The sequence below is a fragment of the Schistocerca cancellata genome, chromosome 1 (genome assembly GCF_023864275.1).
Source record: "Schistocerca cancellata isolate TAMUIC-IGC-003103 chromosome 1, iqSchCanc2.1, whole genome shotgun sequence".
Classification (NCBI taxonomy): domain Eukaryota; kingdom Metazoa; phylum Arthropoda; class Insecta; order Orthoptera; family Acrididae; genus Schistocerca; species Schistocerca cancellata.
The window spans coordinates 1,018,077,141-1,018,095,520 of record NC_064626.1 but is presented as its reverse complement, the minus strand read 5'-3'; the positions used below and the strand labels follow the sequence as shown (position 1 = coordinate 1,018,095,520).

At 41.1% G+C, this 18,380-nt stretch overlaps 1 protein-coding gene across 1 annotated transcript in view; it reads left to right on the top strand.

Moving 5' to 3' along the window:
* Positions 1-18,380, top strand: part of LOC126089246 (uncharacterized) — a 177,476-nt gene that overhangs the window by 40,572 nt on the left and 118,524 nt on the right. The window contains exon 3 of the mRNA XM_049906895.1: positions 14,099-14,179. Within this exon, the coding sequence (XP_049762852.1) occupies positions 14,099-14,179 (81 nt within the window). The remainder of the gene's footprint in view (positions 1-14,098; positions 14,180-18,380) is intronic.

The window sequence follows — 18,380 nt, the reverse complement described above, 5'->3', positions numbered from 1 at the left end:
GGATATGAAAAGAAGACTAGATCAAAGAGGAGCAAGATGTGGCAGCCTGTTCCCCGTTGTACTCAACTTGTCGACAGTGTGAGCAGAAAAAGAAAGTAAAGAGAAATTTGGCAAAAGAGTTCAAGGAGAACGTATAGCAACTTTGTTTCCTATTGACCTTGTAATTCTGCCAGATACAGCAAATTACTTGGATGAGCAGTCGAATATAATGGTTCATATTTTGGAAAGAGGTTAGTAGGTGAACGTCAGTAAAACTGAAAGAAGAGTAATGGAGTGTTCAGAATTACACATGAGAAGCTGAAAGTAGTCTTTTTCTGGTCAGAAAATGAAGAAAATATAAAATGTGGACTAGCAGTAGCAAGAAAAGCTTTTCTGGAAAAAAGAAAAATGTTAACATCAAATATAAATCTAGTAGTTAATCTCTTCTGAAAATGTTTGACTGGATTGTCGCCTTAAATGGATGTGAAGTGCGGGTGCTTAATGGAATAGACAAGAAGAGAATTGAGAATTTTGAAATATGGTGTATAGGTGAATCTGATCAGATTGGAAGATAGAATAGTTACTGAAGAGGTGCTGAATCAAACTGAGGCTAAAATAAACTTGAGACGCAAGGATAAGTCGATAGGGCACAAGCGGAGGCCTCAAGGAACAGTGAATTTAGTAATGAATGGAACTGAGGGTGAAAATTGTGATTGGACCAGGGCTTGACTACAGTGAGCAGGTTCAAATGGATGTAAGTTACAGTATTTGTGCAGATAGCATGGAGAGCTCCATGAAACCAATAATGTGACTGACTCCATCAACAACAGGGTTGAGCCAATAATTTTTGCTGTTGCCATCTATCTTCCCCACAGTTTGACTTGTGTGTTAATTCTACTGTAAATTGCTATGGGTCAGATACTGTTAGATACATAATGGATGTGACTGATTCCTGTAAATTATCACTAACATTGCAGTCAAAATAATTTTGGTTCTTGTTTCTTCTTACAAGCCTTACATTTCATTTACTTATGGTAAGGAAAGTTCCAAGTTTTTTTTCCGAGTACTGATGCTCTGTGTGGCTTCCTGCATTTTGTAACAATTTTCTTATTGGGTGTGAGAGGGAGGAGGGTGGAAGGTGTCTTCCCTCCAGGAATTCCCATTTGAGTTCCCAAAGCATCTCCGTACTACTAGCGTGTTCCGTGAACGTGCCAGTAACAAGTCTAGCAGCTCGCCTCTGAACTGTTTTGATGTCTTAACCCTTTAACTGCTCTGGATGTGTTAACGCGTACGCCTTTGTACCTGTCCCTGTGTGCTCTGAATGTGTTTATGTGCACCAGTCCTTCTACCTGGTACTATGAACGTGTCTACATGCGCATAAACACATTCAGAGCACACAGGGACAGGTACAAAGGTGCGCACATTAACATATCCAGAGCAGTTAAAGGGTTAAGACATCAAAGCAGTTCAGAGGCGAGCTGATAGACTTGTTACTGGCAGGTTCAAAGAACATGCAAGTACTATTGGTTCCGTTCATGTACCCTTCTTGTATACAGGAGTCACATGCGCTGTTTTCCAGTCCCTTGGTACTTTGTGCTGAACAAGAGATTTGTAATAAATTCAATCTAATCTTTGTCCATTTGGGACTCTGTCTGATTGTCAAACAATGTGTAAGTTTTTATGATTCTCCTGCGTGAACATGAAATTTAATACTTTGGCTTTTGTTTTGCTATCTACACCTGCCATACCAAACTGGCCAAGGACTGACTGGATGGAAACCTTAGATGCACTTAGCAATTTTACGTAGGACCAGAATTCTCTCAGGTTCTCGGCCAGATCTTTTGCTAAGGCATGACTGTGGTTATTGTCGTATGCTTCATGTGTAGATCTTTTTCACAGATGCCCAAATCTCTGCTATCCTTTAACTGTAGTGATTTGGGCATTCTGTTTTGAACCGAGATTGCTTCCTCAGTATTTTATGAATTTTGTCGTCAAATCACAGTGGGTCTTTTCAGTCCTTAATGCACTTACTACACACATGCTTCTCCAGACCACAATGTACAATCTTTTTAAACTTTGTTCATAGTTCTTCTACATCCATCATAATGGAACTAGGCTATGTCAGTTCATCTTCTAAGTGAAATGTTAACAACTGCTTATCTGTGCTCTTTCTAACAGAAACGCACGCCTAGCCTTCTTAACTGATTTATTAACAGTAACCATAGTTACTGTAGTTTATGACTTGGGCATCGACGATGATATGGACAGGAGTAATTGTGGTACTCCATGGGCTGCATGGTTACTCTGCAAGGTCGCATTACTGCCGAGGGTTGTGTGAGCATTTTGGCTTATAATGTCCATTGCAAGGTACAATGTGTCTTCCTCAATGGTGATGCTGTGTTCCAGGACGATAGGTCTCCTACTCACACAGCTCGCATCATCCAGGACTGGTTTTGTTAGCACAAGGATGAATTGTTGCGTCTCCCTTGGCCACCACAGCCACCAGATCTCATTGGAGAGAAGGGTGCATGATCGCTATCTGTGTCCATCATCGCTACCTAAATTGGCCACTAAGATTACCTTGAAAACCACACAGGGCCTACATTTATCCATTCCAAGAAGACTGGAAGGTGTTTTCAATGCCAACAGGTTTCCTACACTGTGTTAGGCAAGGTAATGTGCAGGATGGAAAACCCAAGAATACCTCCTGAGCTGTGCTGCCTGTCCCCCCCCCCCCCCCCCCCCCCCCTCGAACTACTAAAATTACTGTCATTCTATCTTCCAATCTGTACCATCCTGCAAGAAACTCATCTTTCTGGTAATCACCATCCTAAACTCAATTTCTACAACACTAACTGTAGGCGCCATACCAACCCCAACAGGGCATCCAGAGGGGCTGAACTTATGTTCATACAATTTTGGATGCTACTGCAAGCCAGATGCTGGTTGTGCCAACACAATAGACCACTCTCGTCACCATTTGCAATATGTAAATGCCGCCAGACAGGGAAATATGGTACCCTGAGCTGCTTATCCCGATACAGCAACTCTTCCCCATACTATTTCATCCTTAGGAGCTTTCGTGTGCGTAACCCCCTTTGTGGTAGTTCCATACAAATCTGTTGTGTGTCCCCTCATCAGACAATTGCTTTGTGGTTTTGAATTGTGTTATCTCAATGATGGGTTTTCTAGTCATTTCACCACAGCACATTTTCAGCCATTGAATCTACATTTTGCTCACCTAACTAAGTCACATTAAAATTGGCTGTATATAATGCTCCCACAAGCCACTGACTAGTTCCCAGTCGTCCTACTGCTCCTATTCCACCTATCTACAAACCTACCAGCCCATGACAGATTGACAGACTTGTCCCTCAAATGTCTCTTTTGCTGTTTATCCATTTGAATGTATAGGCAATAATTCATAGAGACCTAACAACAGCAATTACCAATGTTGCTGACATGGCAATCCACTCTCAAAAAGGGCCCCCCACCCTCTCCCAATTACCGGCTGCCTGTTTCATAAAGACTGTGTAAATTGTTTTGACAGTCAGAGACTGCAGGCGAACTCTTCAATGAGCCAAAAGACACTTCTCAGTACTCAGTCCCATAATCTTCTAGCTGCTTTGTTCAGGAGCTTTTTTAATGAAACACTAGTAGCTATTGGCAGAATGCTCCATTTTATATTAAAGAGAGACCACAACCAATTTACGACACGAAGTGATTCATTGAGCAGTGTTTAGGCCTCTTGCGTGGCTCCCTTTCCCGTTTAGAAAGTGCTGCGTACCATTGTGGAGCTGTGAGGCTTTGTGCGAGCGATGTGCGATTTGAGAAGTAAAGTTTGATAAGAAATTCCCGTGTGTCACTCGCACTGAAAATGTACCCAAGGGCCAGTTTAAAACTGAGTTTGAAGAATATTACAAGGGGGGGGGGGGATATAAGTAGTATGTTAATGTCGGCCTCGACTGTTCTGTCCACACAACGACAAATCGAACACGGTTGGCTCTGTGAAAAATTTGGCACATAGAAAGTAAATGATTGAGGTTGTCCAACTACCAAAGCAAACGCAAATTTAGAGTAATTGACACTATAATTATGAGCTTGGATTTAACATACATACAACATGTTAACACTTGCGTCAATAACAGTGACAGAGCCTGAGTGGTTTAAAAAGTTTAGATATCACGTAGAAATGTCCATGCATTAATCACTCTGCATTTTTCACAACATGCTAGTCCCACATGCAACAAAATGACAGTATATCTCTGTAGGTTTTAACAAATTACAAATCTTATAATGACGCCTATGTATGGTGTGTCCGTATCATACGGGAGATAAAAAGAGAGTGATATGAGAGTGATATCGTCTGGCAGGGGTGATGGGTGCGCACTTAATATTGATGTTTTTTACATGCGCGTTGAATTAGTCTATAGTTTCTTAGGTGCGTCAGTGGTGCTGGATTCATTTCTCCTTGTAAATCACCAAAATACATCATTACAATGCTTTGTTAAATATTATAATTGACAGATAAATGGCTCTTGGCCTCTTTCAGTACTCAAATCAGTGTTTTATGTGACAAGATGTGGCGATGTGAAAATACAACATCTCGGCTATTAGCCAATGCTACCCTCATCACCCAATAGTGTCCACTGTTCATGATATTTTACATTATCTCAGGCACACTGGTAATGCAGTTGTCTGCCTCTGGATCCTAAGAGGTCGGGGTTGGCTAATTGCCTAGTCCGGACAGTGATTTTGGTAATGGGGATACCTAACCTCGTCTACAAACACATTTTGACAGATGGTCAACTGCAGCAGTAACAGTGAATGGGGGGGGGGGGCGGGCTACCCTATTAACAAATAGTATATGCCACTGCTGTGTGGCATTCCTCCTTCCATTCATATCAGTGGTAGCTGGCAATTTTGTGCAGGCTGTGTGTTGCTCACAATCTGAGTCACATCATCCTGCATAGTGAGACCCAACACCCTACCACCACCACCAACCGGGAGAGCAATGTGCTGACCCCATCTACCCCCTATGTCTGCATCCAGTGATGCCTAAGGGCTGAGGATGACACAGTGGCCGGTCGGTACCGTTGGACCTTCAAGGCTTGTTCGGACAGTGTTTGTTTGTTTATATCTGAAGGTCCCAGGCTATGGTGTTTGTAGTATCATTTTCATCATTTTCATGATGAGCAATTTAGGAGTGAAAGAAAATTCCTCCCCTTCCAGGAGGATAAATTGTAAAAACTTTTACACGTTGTCTTACATACGCACAATACGTCCACCCAGAATCATGGGTGGGAAGAGACCGAGAGTTGAAGAGCGAAAAGTGTGATATCAACTTAAAGAAACATTAGAATATAGGTATATGTTCCTCTTTCCTTTCCTTCGTCTTTCCTTTCACACATATCTCTTTCTGTGTGGGCACGTTTCTATTGCATCTTTGCCCCATACAGTGTTCCAACAATTATTAAATGGAATTTTTATGGCTAAACCAGAATAAGATCTACCACAAAGCTTTATCCTTGATGCTGGTAGCCAAAGAAAGAAGAGTCAAGCAGGTTTTATGCTTTTTGCCAAGTGACTGGATTTTATTCCTGATATTGTTTACATACTAGATGCGAATGGTTTGTTATGGCAGGGGTGCCTCGTGCCAAATGCTGAGCCCCAGGAGACATTCAGCTGTATCTGCCACACCTTTTAGACCTCAGTCTTTTTTTACCCTTTACCGTGTTTTATTTTCATTGTTTCTTTCTGTTCTTTAGTATGCATTTAGTTGCCATCTTTTACACTTATTGACTTTCCCTCCCACCAGTTTAGATGGGGAGGGGGGTGTTCACTTTACGTCTTCATACTTGCACACCTTGGAGTGGTTGGTCATGGGGGTGCCTCATACTGCAGTTGAACCCTTAGGAACCCCCATTTGCTTCTCGGCATACAACCCAACCCAACCCTACATTCGCTCATCTCGTGAAATTCCTCCGACCCCGAGCAGTGTTTCTGCACCATATAGAGCAATTTTACTATTATTGCAAGCAATGGCAATTCGACCAGTTGGCCATTGCCATTAGTAAATAAAATTACCCTTTTAGGGCTTTTTTTTATGAATGAGGGATTGATGACTTCATATTTTGTACACTCAGCCTCCCTGCAACTAACAAGCTGGAACTACGAGAAATATAGCTTTAACAAGGGCTTCACTGTGTGCACATTCTTTTAGATCTCACGTATATAATCAAGCAAAGTGGTGCAGTGGTTAAGTACAGGACTAGCATTTGGAAGAATGGGGCTGAAATCCCCATTAAACTGTCCAGATTTAGGTATTTCATAATTTTCCCGAATTAGTTAATGTTGATGCCAGTATGTTTCCTGTGAAAAGGACACAGTTACCTTCACCATAATTGTATTATTCCAGCTTGAGCGGCTCCTCTGATGGCATCCAATTGATGGGATTTCAAACCATAATATTCTTTCTTTGTTCCTGTTATACAAATGAACGCGTCCACTGGAATTCAAGTCTGTTACATGAACTTTATTAAAGAATGGAATGACCTGTTAATTTTCACCATTTATGCCAGACACGCTGCTTTTGTAGTGATCTTGGTAAATGATTGAAGAGAGAACATATTAATAGATACTTTAACACATAAGTGGCCTTTCCTCTTTTAAGTGACAGTTTTTAATTTTACTCTCTCTTGATTCAGTACTGGTCACTTCTGCATCCATTCAGTGCTCAAAAGCAGGAATTACAATGTGAGCTTATTCAGATAAGTAATTTCCAAAGACAGAATTTGGCGTAGCTTCCTCATGTTATCTTCCAGTTTCATGCTTTCATAGTCATTTATCATATGACTTTCATTCAGTGGTTGCTTTTTATAGGACCAAACTGCTTGAGATTGTTTGAGAACTTGGCTGGTTAAGAACTTGCTTTTGAGTTAGTTGAACATTTTCACTTGCTGATTAGAACTATGTTCAAGTTTTGCCAGCTTGGTGTCCTATTTGTTTGAATATGCCAAGGAGCTCTTTCTGCTTTTGTAGTTAGTTTTCAATATTGTTACTAAATCGTGGGGGGCTGCTTCCCATCTTTGATTATCACCAAAAGAACATTTGGCGTCTAATATGAAAATGCAGCACAAGCTAAAGGAGTTCTCAAGAATTTATTTGAAGAGGCAGAAATTTTTTTGCAAACATGGTTACATGCCATGTTAAAGTCTCAAATGAGGAGACTGACTCACAGAACGCAAAATAATTCAGTGTAATGTAAAGTTGTTTTGAGTTGTCCCCAGTACTCATTAAAAATTTATACCTTATTCCTTGTCTGTTGTAGCAGTCAGCATTTGGTTATATTATGTACATTAACTGATTTTAGTTTCCATATGTGTCTACTGTTCTACTGTACATTTCAAAGAAGTCTGTCACCCTTCGAGGGAAACTTTACTTCCACACATGCATAGCTCTTTGTGTTTTTCAACAATGGAAAGTCCACAGTGGAATATCAACAGTGTTATGAAACGGATACATTACTACTCACTGTAAAGTTGACACATTGAGTTTTAGACAGGCACAACAGAAAGACAGTTATTCATTGAGCTGTTTGCCAAAACCTTCTTAGGAAAAGAAAATGCACACACATTCACGCAAGCAAAGGAAACAAGCATCTCTCTCTCTCTCTCTCTCTCTCTCTCTCTCTCTCTCTCACACACACACACACACACACACACACACACACACACACACACACAAACTGCTGTCTCTGGCCAGAACGCGACAGAAACACATTGGATAGGAGCAACAGTCCGGAGGAGGGCAGGGACTGGGTAGGGATAGCAGAATATGGGTGAGGGAAGAAGAATCAATGCTACCTGGTGGAGCATGTAGGAACCAGATGTGGCAGTACAGGGCTGCCAGGCACAGTGTTGGGAGGCTGTGGGGTTGGGGGGGGGGGGGGGGGGAGGGGCAGTGAGCAGCAAAGAAGGGGAAAGGACTGTGGTGTGCTGGTAAAGACAGCATACAGTGATGATGAGGGGAGGCAAATTGTGAGGAGGTGACAGGACAGATGGGTGGGAATATTTGGGTGGAGGGTGTGGGGACAATAGGTTACTCTAGGTTGAGGCTGGAATGATTCCGGGAGCAGTCAGCATGTGTTGGTAGCTTTCATCTGCACAGTTCTCATGTTGGGAGGGTGGGATCCAGAAGGCCTGGATTGTGAAACAGCCATCGAAATAAAGCATTTTATGTATAGCTGTATGCTGTGCCACAGGGTGGTCCACTTTACTCCTGGCCTCAGTTCTGCAGTGGCCATTCATCTTTGTGTTTTCAGTTGTTTTATCCATGTTGTATGTCAGATATTTTCATTGCTGTCATTCCTTAATTATAGGTTAGTCGTATCATTTACTTTTGCACATTGACATGGGTTATGAAACTTGAGTGGTAACAAATAACTGTAATCAAAAAGTTGTTCCACATAAAGATACATGGTTTGTTACATAGTTTTAATACTTATCTGTTAGCCTTTAACTGTGCATGTGGGTATACTTTTCCTGTGCCATAGTGAAGATTATGTTGTTTGAACGTCCATCGCTAGTTAGATTCGGATGCTTCTTTAACTTTTACCTATACATCTTTGTTTTGTAATACTTCAACATTAAAGTCATTGGACCAGTTTGTGATTGTAGTCACGTTTTGGTAAAGTCTATGTTATGGTATAATTATGTCGTTCTTTGACACAGTGTAAATGACAGTGGGAAAAAGTTAGTAGAAATTCATGTGTCTGTAAAAAGATTGATGTGCAAAGCATACTGCTACTACCACCGTCATGCCTTAGCTAAAGATCTTGCCAAGAACCCGAGAAAATTCTGGCCTGACGTAAAATCACTAAGGCTTCTGTCCATTCACTCGTTGATGCATCTGGATGTGACAATAGAAGTAGTTTTCAGTTTTGGATTTAAGAAACAATTACTGCTGTAGGAGCATACAAACATACCATACCATTCATTGAAAGTTGCACAGACTTCTGCATAGAATTCATTGACAGTTGCGCAGACTTCCGCATAGAGTACCTAGAAATAGGCACCCCTGGCTGAGAGAAGCAACTGAAAGAGTTGAAAACAAATTAGTCGCAAAGTCTGGATGGAATCCCAGTTTAGTTTCACGAAGACTACTCTATGGCATTGGCCCCTTACTTAGCTTGCGTTTATTGCAAGTCTCTCACCCAGCAAGAAGTTCCAGACGACTGAGAAAAAGTGCAGGTGACCCCTATGTATAAAAAGGGTAAAAGTACGGACCTACAAAATTAAAAGCCAATATCGTTAACATAGATTGTTGCAGAATTCTTGAACATATTCTCATTTTGAATATAATAAATTTCCTTGTCACAGAAAAGCTTTTGTTTGCATATCAGCAAGGATTTAGAAAGTATCGCTCCAGTGAAACTCGGCTTGCTCTTTTCTCATGTGATATCCTGCAGACCATGACTGAAGGGCAACAGGCAGATTCCATATTCCTAGATTTCCAGAAATCATTTGACACAGTGCCCCACAGCCCAGTGTTAATGAAGCTACAAGCATATGGAATAGGTTCTCATCAGGTATGTGAATGACTTGGAGACTTCTTAGAACCCAGTACATTGTTCTCAATGCCTAGTGTTCATCAGAGACAATGATACCATCAGGAATGACCCAGAAAAGTGTGATAGGACTATTCTTATTCTCTAGATACATAAATGATGTGACAGACAGGGTGAGCAGCAATCTGGAGAGCTGTGTGCTGATTGAGGATGTCGTGATGCACTGAAAGGTGTCATCCTTTAGTGATGGTAGTTGGATACAAGATGACTTTGACAAAATATCTAGTTGGTTTGTGAATGGCAGCTTGCTCTAAATGTAGAAAAATGTAAGTTAATACAGATGAGTAGGAAAAACAATCCTGTAATGTTCTAATATAGCATTAGTAGAATCCTGCTTGACACAGTCACATTGATTAAATGTCTAGGTGTAATGTTGCAAAGCGATATGAATGGAATGAGTGTGTAAGGATGGTGAATGGTTTATGGGGAGAATTTTAGGAAAGTATGATTCATCTGTAAAGGAGACCACATATAGAACACTAGTGCGACCCGTTCTTAAGTACTGCTCGAATATCTGGGATCCACACAAGGTTGGATTAAAAGAAGACATCAGAGCAGTTCAGAGGCAAGTCACTAGATTTGTTGCCGGCTAGATTCATTCGTCATGCGAATTTTGTGGAAATGCTTCATGAACTCAAATGGAAATCCCTGGAGGGAAGACCACTTCTTTTTTGCGGAACACTGTTGAGAAAATTTAGAGAATTGGCATTTAAAGGTAACTGCAGAAAGCTTCTGCTGTGGCTAACATAAATTTCATTTAAGAAAAATGAAGGTAGGATGAGAGAAATTAGGGCTTTTACAGAGCATACAGGCAAGTGGAACATGAAAGGAAATGCCATGCACCATACAGTGGCTGTGTGAGTACGTATTTAGATATATAATTATTTCAAAGTGTTTACTGCCGAGGTTATATCTTTGGTATGTACTTTCTTTGGTCATCCATCTTTCACACCTGTGTTGATTGTAGCTGAAGTATTAATATCCAGCTTTTCCTCTGCCAATGAATTGGCCATGTTTTTCATTTGCAGAAATTTTGTTTTGTGGTGTTATAAGTCTGATTGTTCTCTTATGTGGAATCATGTAAGACATTTGAAGCCTGTGTTATTGTTGTTTTTCATTTCTTTTCTTTTTTTAAAGTAACACAAAATGAATAGTTGGTTAATGTGGTCTTGCTGTTTGTTGTTCCTGCATTGTGTTTTCTTTTTTTTATGTTGATACAATTATCTGGATCATAGTTGAAATCTGGAACTGGTTGTAATAAATGAGAAATACAGTTTAGCAATGTGTTACGCATTTCTCGAACTACAATATTTCTGATTTTCTGCCATTGATCTTTTCTTCTTCTCCGCAGAACTGGATGTTGATGTTGCAACTTTGGGGATATCTTGCCCAGGCTAGGCAGAATATGTTACTATCCTTCCCCCCCCCCCCCCCCCCCCCCCCCCCCCCCCCCCATGGCTAGTGACCAGTGATGCTGTAATATCCTAGCATCCTAGAGACTGCCAGTCGATACACAGCAAGGGAAGTCAGATACTTTGACTGTTAAAATTTTATCACTAAATTGTTGAAGTATTCGTAACAAAGTTCCTGAATTTAATGCCCTCCAGGAAACTTCTCATGCTCGAATTATTCTTGTCAGTGAAGTTATCTGGTTGTGTATAACAGATGTAGGTGAAACCAAGTTAATTGTTGGATGTTTTTACTTGCCATTGATTCCACTGTGACAGCTCTAGAGTCATTCAAAGTTAAGTCTATCGTCAGTAGTGGGTAAATGCCTATCTTATCCAACAGTTGTTGGAGGGGACTTTAACCTACCAAGTACAGACTAGAATGTCTATTGATTCATTGCTGGGGATACATACAGACAATTGTGTGAAGCACTTTTGGAACTGAAAACTGTCTTGAGCAGCTAGCTCAGCAGCCCACACACAGTGGAAGTATTTTAGACCTTGTAGTTACAAATAAGCTGGACCTTATCAATAATGTCAGTATAGAAATGGGAATTAGTGATCATATAATCATCATAGCAACTATGGTTACGAAAGTTTACAAATCAATCAAGAAGGCTAGTAGAGTGTTTGTGCTAGAAATAGCAGATAATCTGTTGTTAGCATCTCATTTAGTGAAATGACATCACGTAATTCCAGTAAGATGGACATATATAGGAATTATGTGCAAAGTTTAAGCAGACTGTAAATTGTGGTCTGGAGAGTTATGTGCATATTATGTGGATTAAGGATGGAAAAGACCTGCCATGATTTAATAATGAAATTTGAAAAATGCTGAGGAGCCAGAGGCTGTTGCAGTCTCAGTTCAAAAGAGAATGCACAAATGACGACAAGCAAAGGCTGGTAGTAATTCGTGTGTATGTGACAAGATATATGCGCGAAGCATGCAGCTACTACCACTGTCATATCTTAGCAAAAGATCTTTCAGAAAAACCGAGAAAATTCTGGTCCTATGTAAAAATCACTAAGCAGGCTTCCGTCCAGTTCCTTGTTTACCAGTCTGGTGTGACAGTTGAAGATAGAAAAACAAAAGCCGTAGCTTTAAATTTCATATTCAAGAAATTGTTCATATAGGAGAATTGTACAAACATACTGTCATTTGATCATTGGACAGACTCCCGTATGGATGACACAGTAATAAGCATCCCTGGCATAGAGAAAAAACTGAAAGATTTGGCAGTAGATATGTCGCCGGGTCCAGATGAAATCCCAGTTCACTTTTGCAAAGAGTACTCTACAGCGTTGGGCCTTTACCTAACTTGCATTTATCGCGAATCTCTCACCCAGCACAAATGACTCCTGTATATAAGAAGAGTAAAAAAAAATGACCCGTAGGATTACAGACATAACTTAGGTTTGGTGCAGAATCTTTGAGCATATTCTCAGTTCGAAAAAAGTAAATTTTCTTGAGACCAAGAATGATTTCTAGAAAAGCATGGCTAATGCAAAATTCAACTTGCCCTTTTCTCACATGATGTATTGTGAGCTATGGATGGAGGGCAATAGGCAGATCCCATATTTCTAGATTTCTATGAAGCATTTGACATGGTGCTCCATTGCAGGCTGCTAATGAAGGTAGGAGCATGTGGAATAGGTTCACAAATATGCGAGTATCTCTAAGACTTTCTAAGTCATAGAAGCCCGTGTGTTGTCTTCGATGGGGAGTGTTCATCAGAGACAAGGGTATCATCAGGAATGCCCCAGGGAAGTATGATAGGACTGCTGTTTTTCTCTATGTACATAAATTATTTGGTGGTCAGGGTGGGTAGCAGTCTAGTTATTTGCTGATGATGCTGTGGTGTAGGGGGTAAGGTGTCAAAGTTGAGTGACTGCAGGAGAGTACAGGATGACTTAGACAAAATTTCTAGTTGGTGTGATGAGTGGTGGTTAGCTCTGAATCTAGAAAAGTGTTAGGTAACGCAGATGAGTAGGAAAAACAGACGTGCAATGGTTGGATACAGCATTAGTAGTGTCCTGCTTGATACAGCCATGTCATTTAAATATCTGGTCATAACAGTGCAAAGCGATATGAAATAGAATGATCATATGAGGACTGTGATAGGGAAGTGGAATGGTCAGCTTTGATTTATTCAGAAAATTTTCGGAAAGTGTTGTTCATCTGTAAAGAAGACTCCATACAGGATGCTGGTGTGACCTATTCTTGAGTATACTGGAGTGTTTGGAATCCATACCATGTCGGGTTAAAAGAAAACATCGAAGCGATTCAGAGGCGGGCTGCTAGACCTGTAACTGGTAGGTTCGAAGAACACGTAAGTGTTACAGAGGTGCTTTGGGAACTCAAATTAAAACCCCTAAAGGAAAGACAATATTCTTTTTGGGGAACACTAGTGAGAAAATTTAGAGAACCAGCATTTGAAACTGACTGTTGAGCGATTCTACTGCCACCAACATATGTTGGCTGTAAGGACCATCAAGATAAGATACGAGAAATTAGGGCTCATACAGAGGCATCTAGACAATCATTTTTCCCTCGTTCTGTCTGTGAGTGGAAGAGGAAAGGAAGTGACTAGTAGTAGTAGTAGTAGTAGTAGTAGTAGTAGTAGTACTAGTAGTACAGGGTACCCTCTGCCACGCACAATTTGGTGGGTTGTGGAGTACCCATGTAGATGTATACTTTCCTGTACCTTCTCACCTGCAGATCATGTTTGTAACATGTACTATCTCATAAGAATCTTTGCTTCTGGCATTTGTTCTAAATGCATGTGCCCCCCTGTCTATTTCTCGCAAACTGCAACTAACCATATGACTGTAATATGAATAGGGCGTATTTGTGCATATAATATATTCTCAGCATTCTATGTAGTAGTAGCTTTATGCCCATGAAACTTAGATTTTGGAAAATCAAAGATGATGCCCTTTTTTCCAATTCAAGCAAAACAACTGAATTTAGTATTCTAATTGTTAGCGTTCAGTATCAGATCTCTTACAAATGCAGAATAATAGAACTTACTTTTTGTTACAGGTAGCCTTTATTGAAAACAAAGAAAAGATAAAAAAATATCTAAATGAAAAGGAATTGAAGAGAGTTAAATCATTCAAAAAGGTAGGTAAAGTTTTCATAATGTACTGCATTAACAGGGCTATTGTTGCATTTACTTGATTTGACTCATTTTGTACAGTGGAAAGGAACATATCATTTTGTAAAGTGGTATGGGAGGTACTGCCCCACATCTCACCTCTCCACCGTCCCACTCATTCCAATATCCCCCCCCCCTCCATGTCTCCCTCCCTCCGTCTCCCTTCCCCTCTCTGCCCCCTTCCCACCTTCCCCTCTATGCCCCCTTCCCGCCTTTCCCTCTATGCCCCCTTCCCACCTTCTCTCTCCCTCCCCCCTCCCTCCCACCGTCACCCTCCTATTCCTCCTCAATATTTGAGTTTCGCAGAATTCTGTGCTCACGTTGTAAGGAAGTACTCTGATTCATTCTGTTCTGTCTACTGATTTATGGCTGCTGCTTTAAATATGTTGTCAGTAAATTACACTTTCGAGGGGCCTGAGTAGAGAGATGGGATGCACCACAAAGGAATGATTCAAATAAAGCTGCTCCTTCGTAGTTGGTGGGACATTGTAAGTAAATGAACTTCTTAGATCTCTTAGAATAACTGGATGACAGAGAAAAAAATTACTTATTTGAAATGAACATGAAAAAATTTCACTAGGTTCATATACACTAAACTCTCATTAATCCGGCCAACATCAGCCTCTAGTTGCTCAAGCATAAGTGACACAAACAACAATGAATTACCCTGTGTGTCAGTGTTAAACTATGCTCTACATATTTGGAGTTTTGGCTTTCTTTGCCGCTTAGTGTCATGGTTTTTAAAAGGAAACACATTGCGGTAACCTGAAACAGAAACTTGAAATTATATTTATGTGAAAGAGTGAGAATGAAGAAAGGAGATAGCTGTTTGTAGATGGTTCATACACCAATGAGGTAAAGGAATTTGTGTCAGTAGCATGGTAATAAAGGAAAAAGAAATTGCATTTAGGAACAACTTTGCTGCAGTATCTTGTTTGCAGCAAGCGAGAGTTGGCTATCAAACTAGAAAAATGACGTGGAATGCTGACAGTCATCGAGGAAAGTCGCTTGGCTAAAGAAAAAGATGTATAAGTATTTGTTAACAAGATATGGAAGGTAATAGAAAAAGATGATTTAACTGCTGATGCCTTGTACAGTGCTAGTGAAACTGACCTAATCCTTAAGGAAAACAAGAAATTAGCTGTTAAGTATGAAAAGGAAGCTCGTAGGTACAAACAACAGAAGCAGCCCATAAAGTTAGTGGCATATTGTAATGCAACTGAGTATCATATACTATCCACTCAGGGACTGGGAATTCCCAACATCCCACCCCACAGTGTCGGGGGCTAGAATGGACCCGTGACCATTGCTTGTCTGTCTGAAGAGGCAACTCATGGAATTTTTTTTTTTTTTTTTTTTTTTTTTTTTTTTTTTTTTTTTTTTTTTTTTTTTTTTTTTCACACCTCACATGACGACACGGTATAGCATGACCCCACCTGACACTGTTCATATTCCAGCCACAGTCTTGGCAGGATAGGATAAGCAGAAAGATAAGATACTTTCTGAGGCTTCAGATGTTATGCTCCCCAGCTGTGCAGTGGTTGAGCCTGTGCACATGGGCAGTGGATCACACAGTCGGGTGGACCATGACATGGTTGCGAAGTATTCATACCCATCTTTTCCATTCGTCACTTTCTCAGACCTGACTCAAACACTCCTTCAATGGTTCAATGGAACTGTAATGGCTACGTACTCGGCAACTGGCATAGCGCTTCAGGAACCTCATACACTCTGATATTTTCAGTGAGCAGTTGCCCCTTACGACTGCAATAGAGGCCATGGCCGTTAATGTCTAACTCTCAGTTCGAATGACAATATATAATGTTTATCTACCCCCCCAGACAGACCTTTCCATTATCACAAGGTGTTAGAGTTAGTGGCACAGCTCCCTGGCCACTTCCTCTTATTTTGTGACTTCAATGACCATAATCCTCTGTTAGATGGTGACACTATGTCTCACAGAGGCTGAGTACTAAACCTCCTCCTTTCAGAATTGGACATATGCATACTCAACAAGGGAGCTGCAACCCATTTCATTGTGGGCCACAGAACATTTTCAGCTTTAGATCTCACAGTTTGCAGCTTGAGTATCTTACTCCTGATTCAGTGGCGAGCCCTAGGCGATTTTTGTGACAGTGACATTTTTCCTAATGTTCTCTCCCTCTCCACTCGCAGACATCTAGAATATGCCCCATGTTGGTTGCTTTGGAAAGCTGATTGGTAGGCTTTCTCCTCTGCGGCCACTTTTGCAGCCAGTTGTGTGTCAGATATTGACAAACTGGTGCAGAATACTATTGATACTATGCTGCAGCAGCAATGATACCCTACTCCTCCGGCTCATCTCGATGACACCAGTACCAGGGTGGTCTGAAGATATAGCCACAGCTATCAGGGAATGCCACAGTGTGCTTCAAAGGCCCAAGTGATATAACGGATAATTTAATAGCATTAAAAATATTCTGGACGAAAGTGCAGTTTTTAATAAAGAAAAGGAATCAGGAGTGTTGGTAGCAATATGTCGCAACCATGTGATCCTACACCCCATAGTCCCAAGTATGGGCTAAACTCTGCCACATTTGCAACCATCCACCACCCACGGCAGTTCCTGGCGTTCTTGTCAATGGTCATATCTACACTGATCCCGCGGTACTTGCGATTTTTTTTTTTTTTTTTTTTTTTTTTTTTTTTTTTTTTTTTTTTTTTTTTGCAGCACACTTCGCGGAAGTGTCCACTTGTAGTGATCACCATTCTCATTTCTTGACCCAGAAACACCTCATTTAGTGATGCCCAGTATCTTTCCGTGCATGCAACTCTCTATCGTATAATGCCCCTTTTAGTGATTGGGAGCTTCACAGCGCTTGGGCAGAGTGCCAAGATATGGTCCCTGGACCTGACAAAATCCATAACCAAATGCTCAAACATTTTTGTGCCGACAGTTGGAATGTATCCTTTGGCTTCTTAATTGCAATTGGTGAGAGTGAGTGTTTTCCTCTCACTGGCAGGAAGGTATTATTATTCCTGTCCTGAAACCAGGAATAGACCCACTTGTGCAGACCTGGGCCTACGTAAATTGGGTGTTTACAAAATTCCGTGTGATTGCCGCAAATCATATATAGGGCAAACAACATGAACTGTGCAGGAACGCATTGTGGAACACCAACGGCTTACTTGCCTTCTCCAACCCACCAAGTCCGCAATCGCCGAACATTGTATTTCCACAGACCATTCCATGAATTACGACGACACAAAAATTTTGGCCCATACATCAAACTTTTGGAGCTCGATTATCAATGAATCTGTGGAAATAAGATTGTCTGACAATGAGACTCTCATCAGTCGAGATAGCAGTTATCAGCTAAACCCTGCTTGGAATCCTGTTATAGAGAAACTTTGTAGTCGACATAGTTATCTGCATAAAGATGAAAATCAACTTGATATCGATACGACAAGCTTTCACCGTGGAGGGCGCGAGGCGCAGCGCACGGAGTTGTTATGAACGTGTACGCTGAGCAGCGCATGCGCAATGTCATCTGAGTATGGCTTTAAATAGCAGAGCTGAGCACATACTCGCCAGTACTACTACAGTGGTACTCACCTGAAGATGGCCAGAAGACTCTGTGCCGAAATATCGTGGCAAGACGTTACTGATATCCAGCAGTTCTCCCGTGTTCTTATGGAACATAGACCCAGCCAATCTTTCTGACAAATAGGCTGTGTAAGCTATTCGAACAAATGGTCAACCACCGTCTTTGTTGGTGCCTTGAAGCTGGAATCAAGAATCCAAAGTGGCTTTTGGGCTTTCAGGGCCCACCATAGAATTTCTGGTTCATTTGGAATCCGCAGTGCACAATGCTTTTGCGCATTGCCAACATCTGATTGCTGTGTTCTTTAACCTACAGAAGGTGTATGATACCACCAGGTGACATCACATCCTGCATGAGTGGGGTTTCTGGGGAAATTTACCCATTTTTATCCAGAATTTCCTATCTCTCAGGTTTTTTCGGGTTTGGATAGGTTCGACTTTCAACTACCAATATATACAGGAAACTAGAGTCCCTGAGAGATCGGTTCTGAGAGTAACACAGTTTGCTATTGCCATCGATGGTATTGTAAATGCAGTGGGGCCCCACAGTCTCTCCGTAACTGTATGTGGAAGATCTTTGCCTG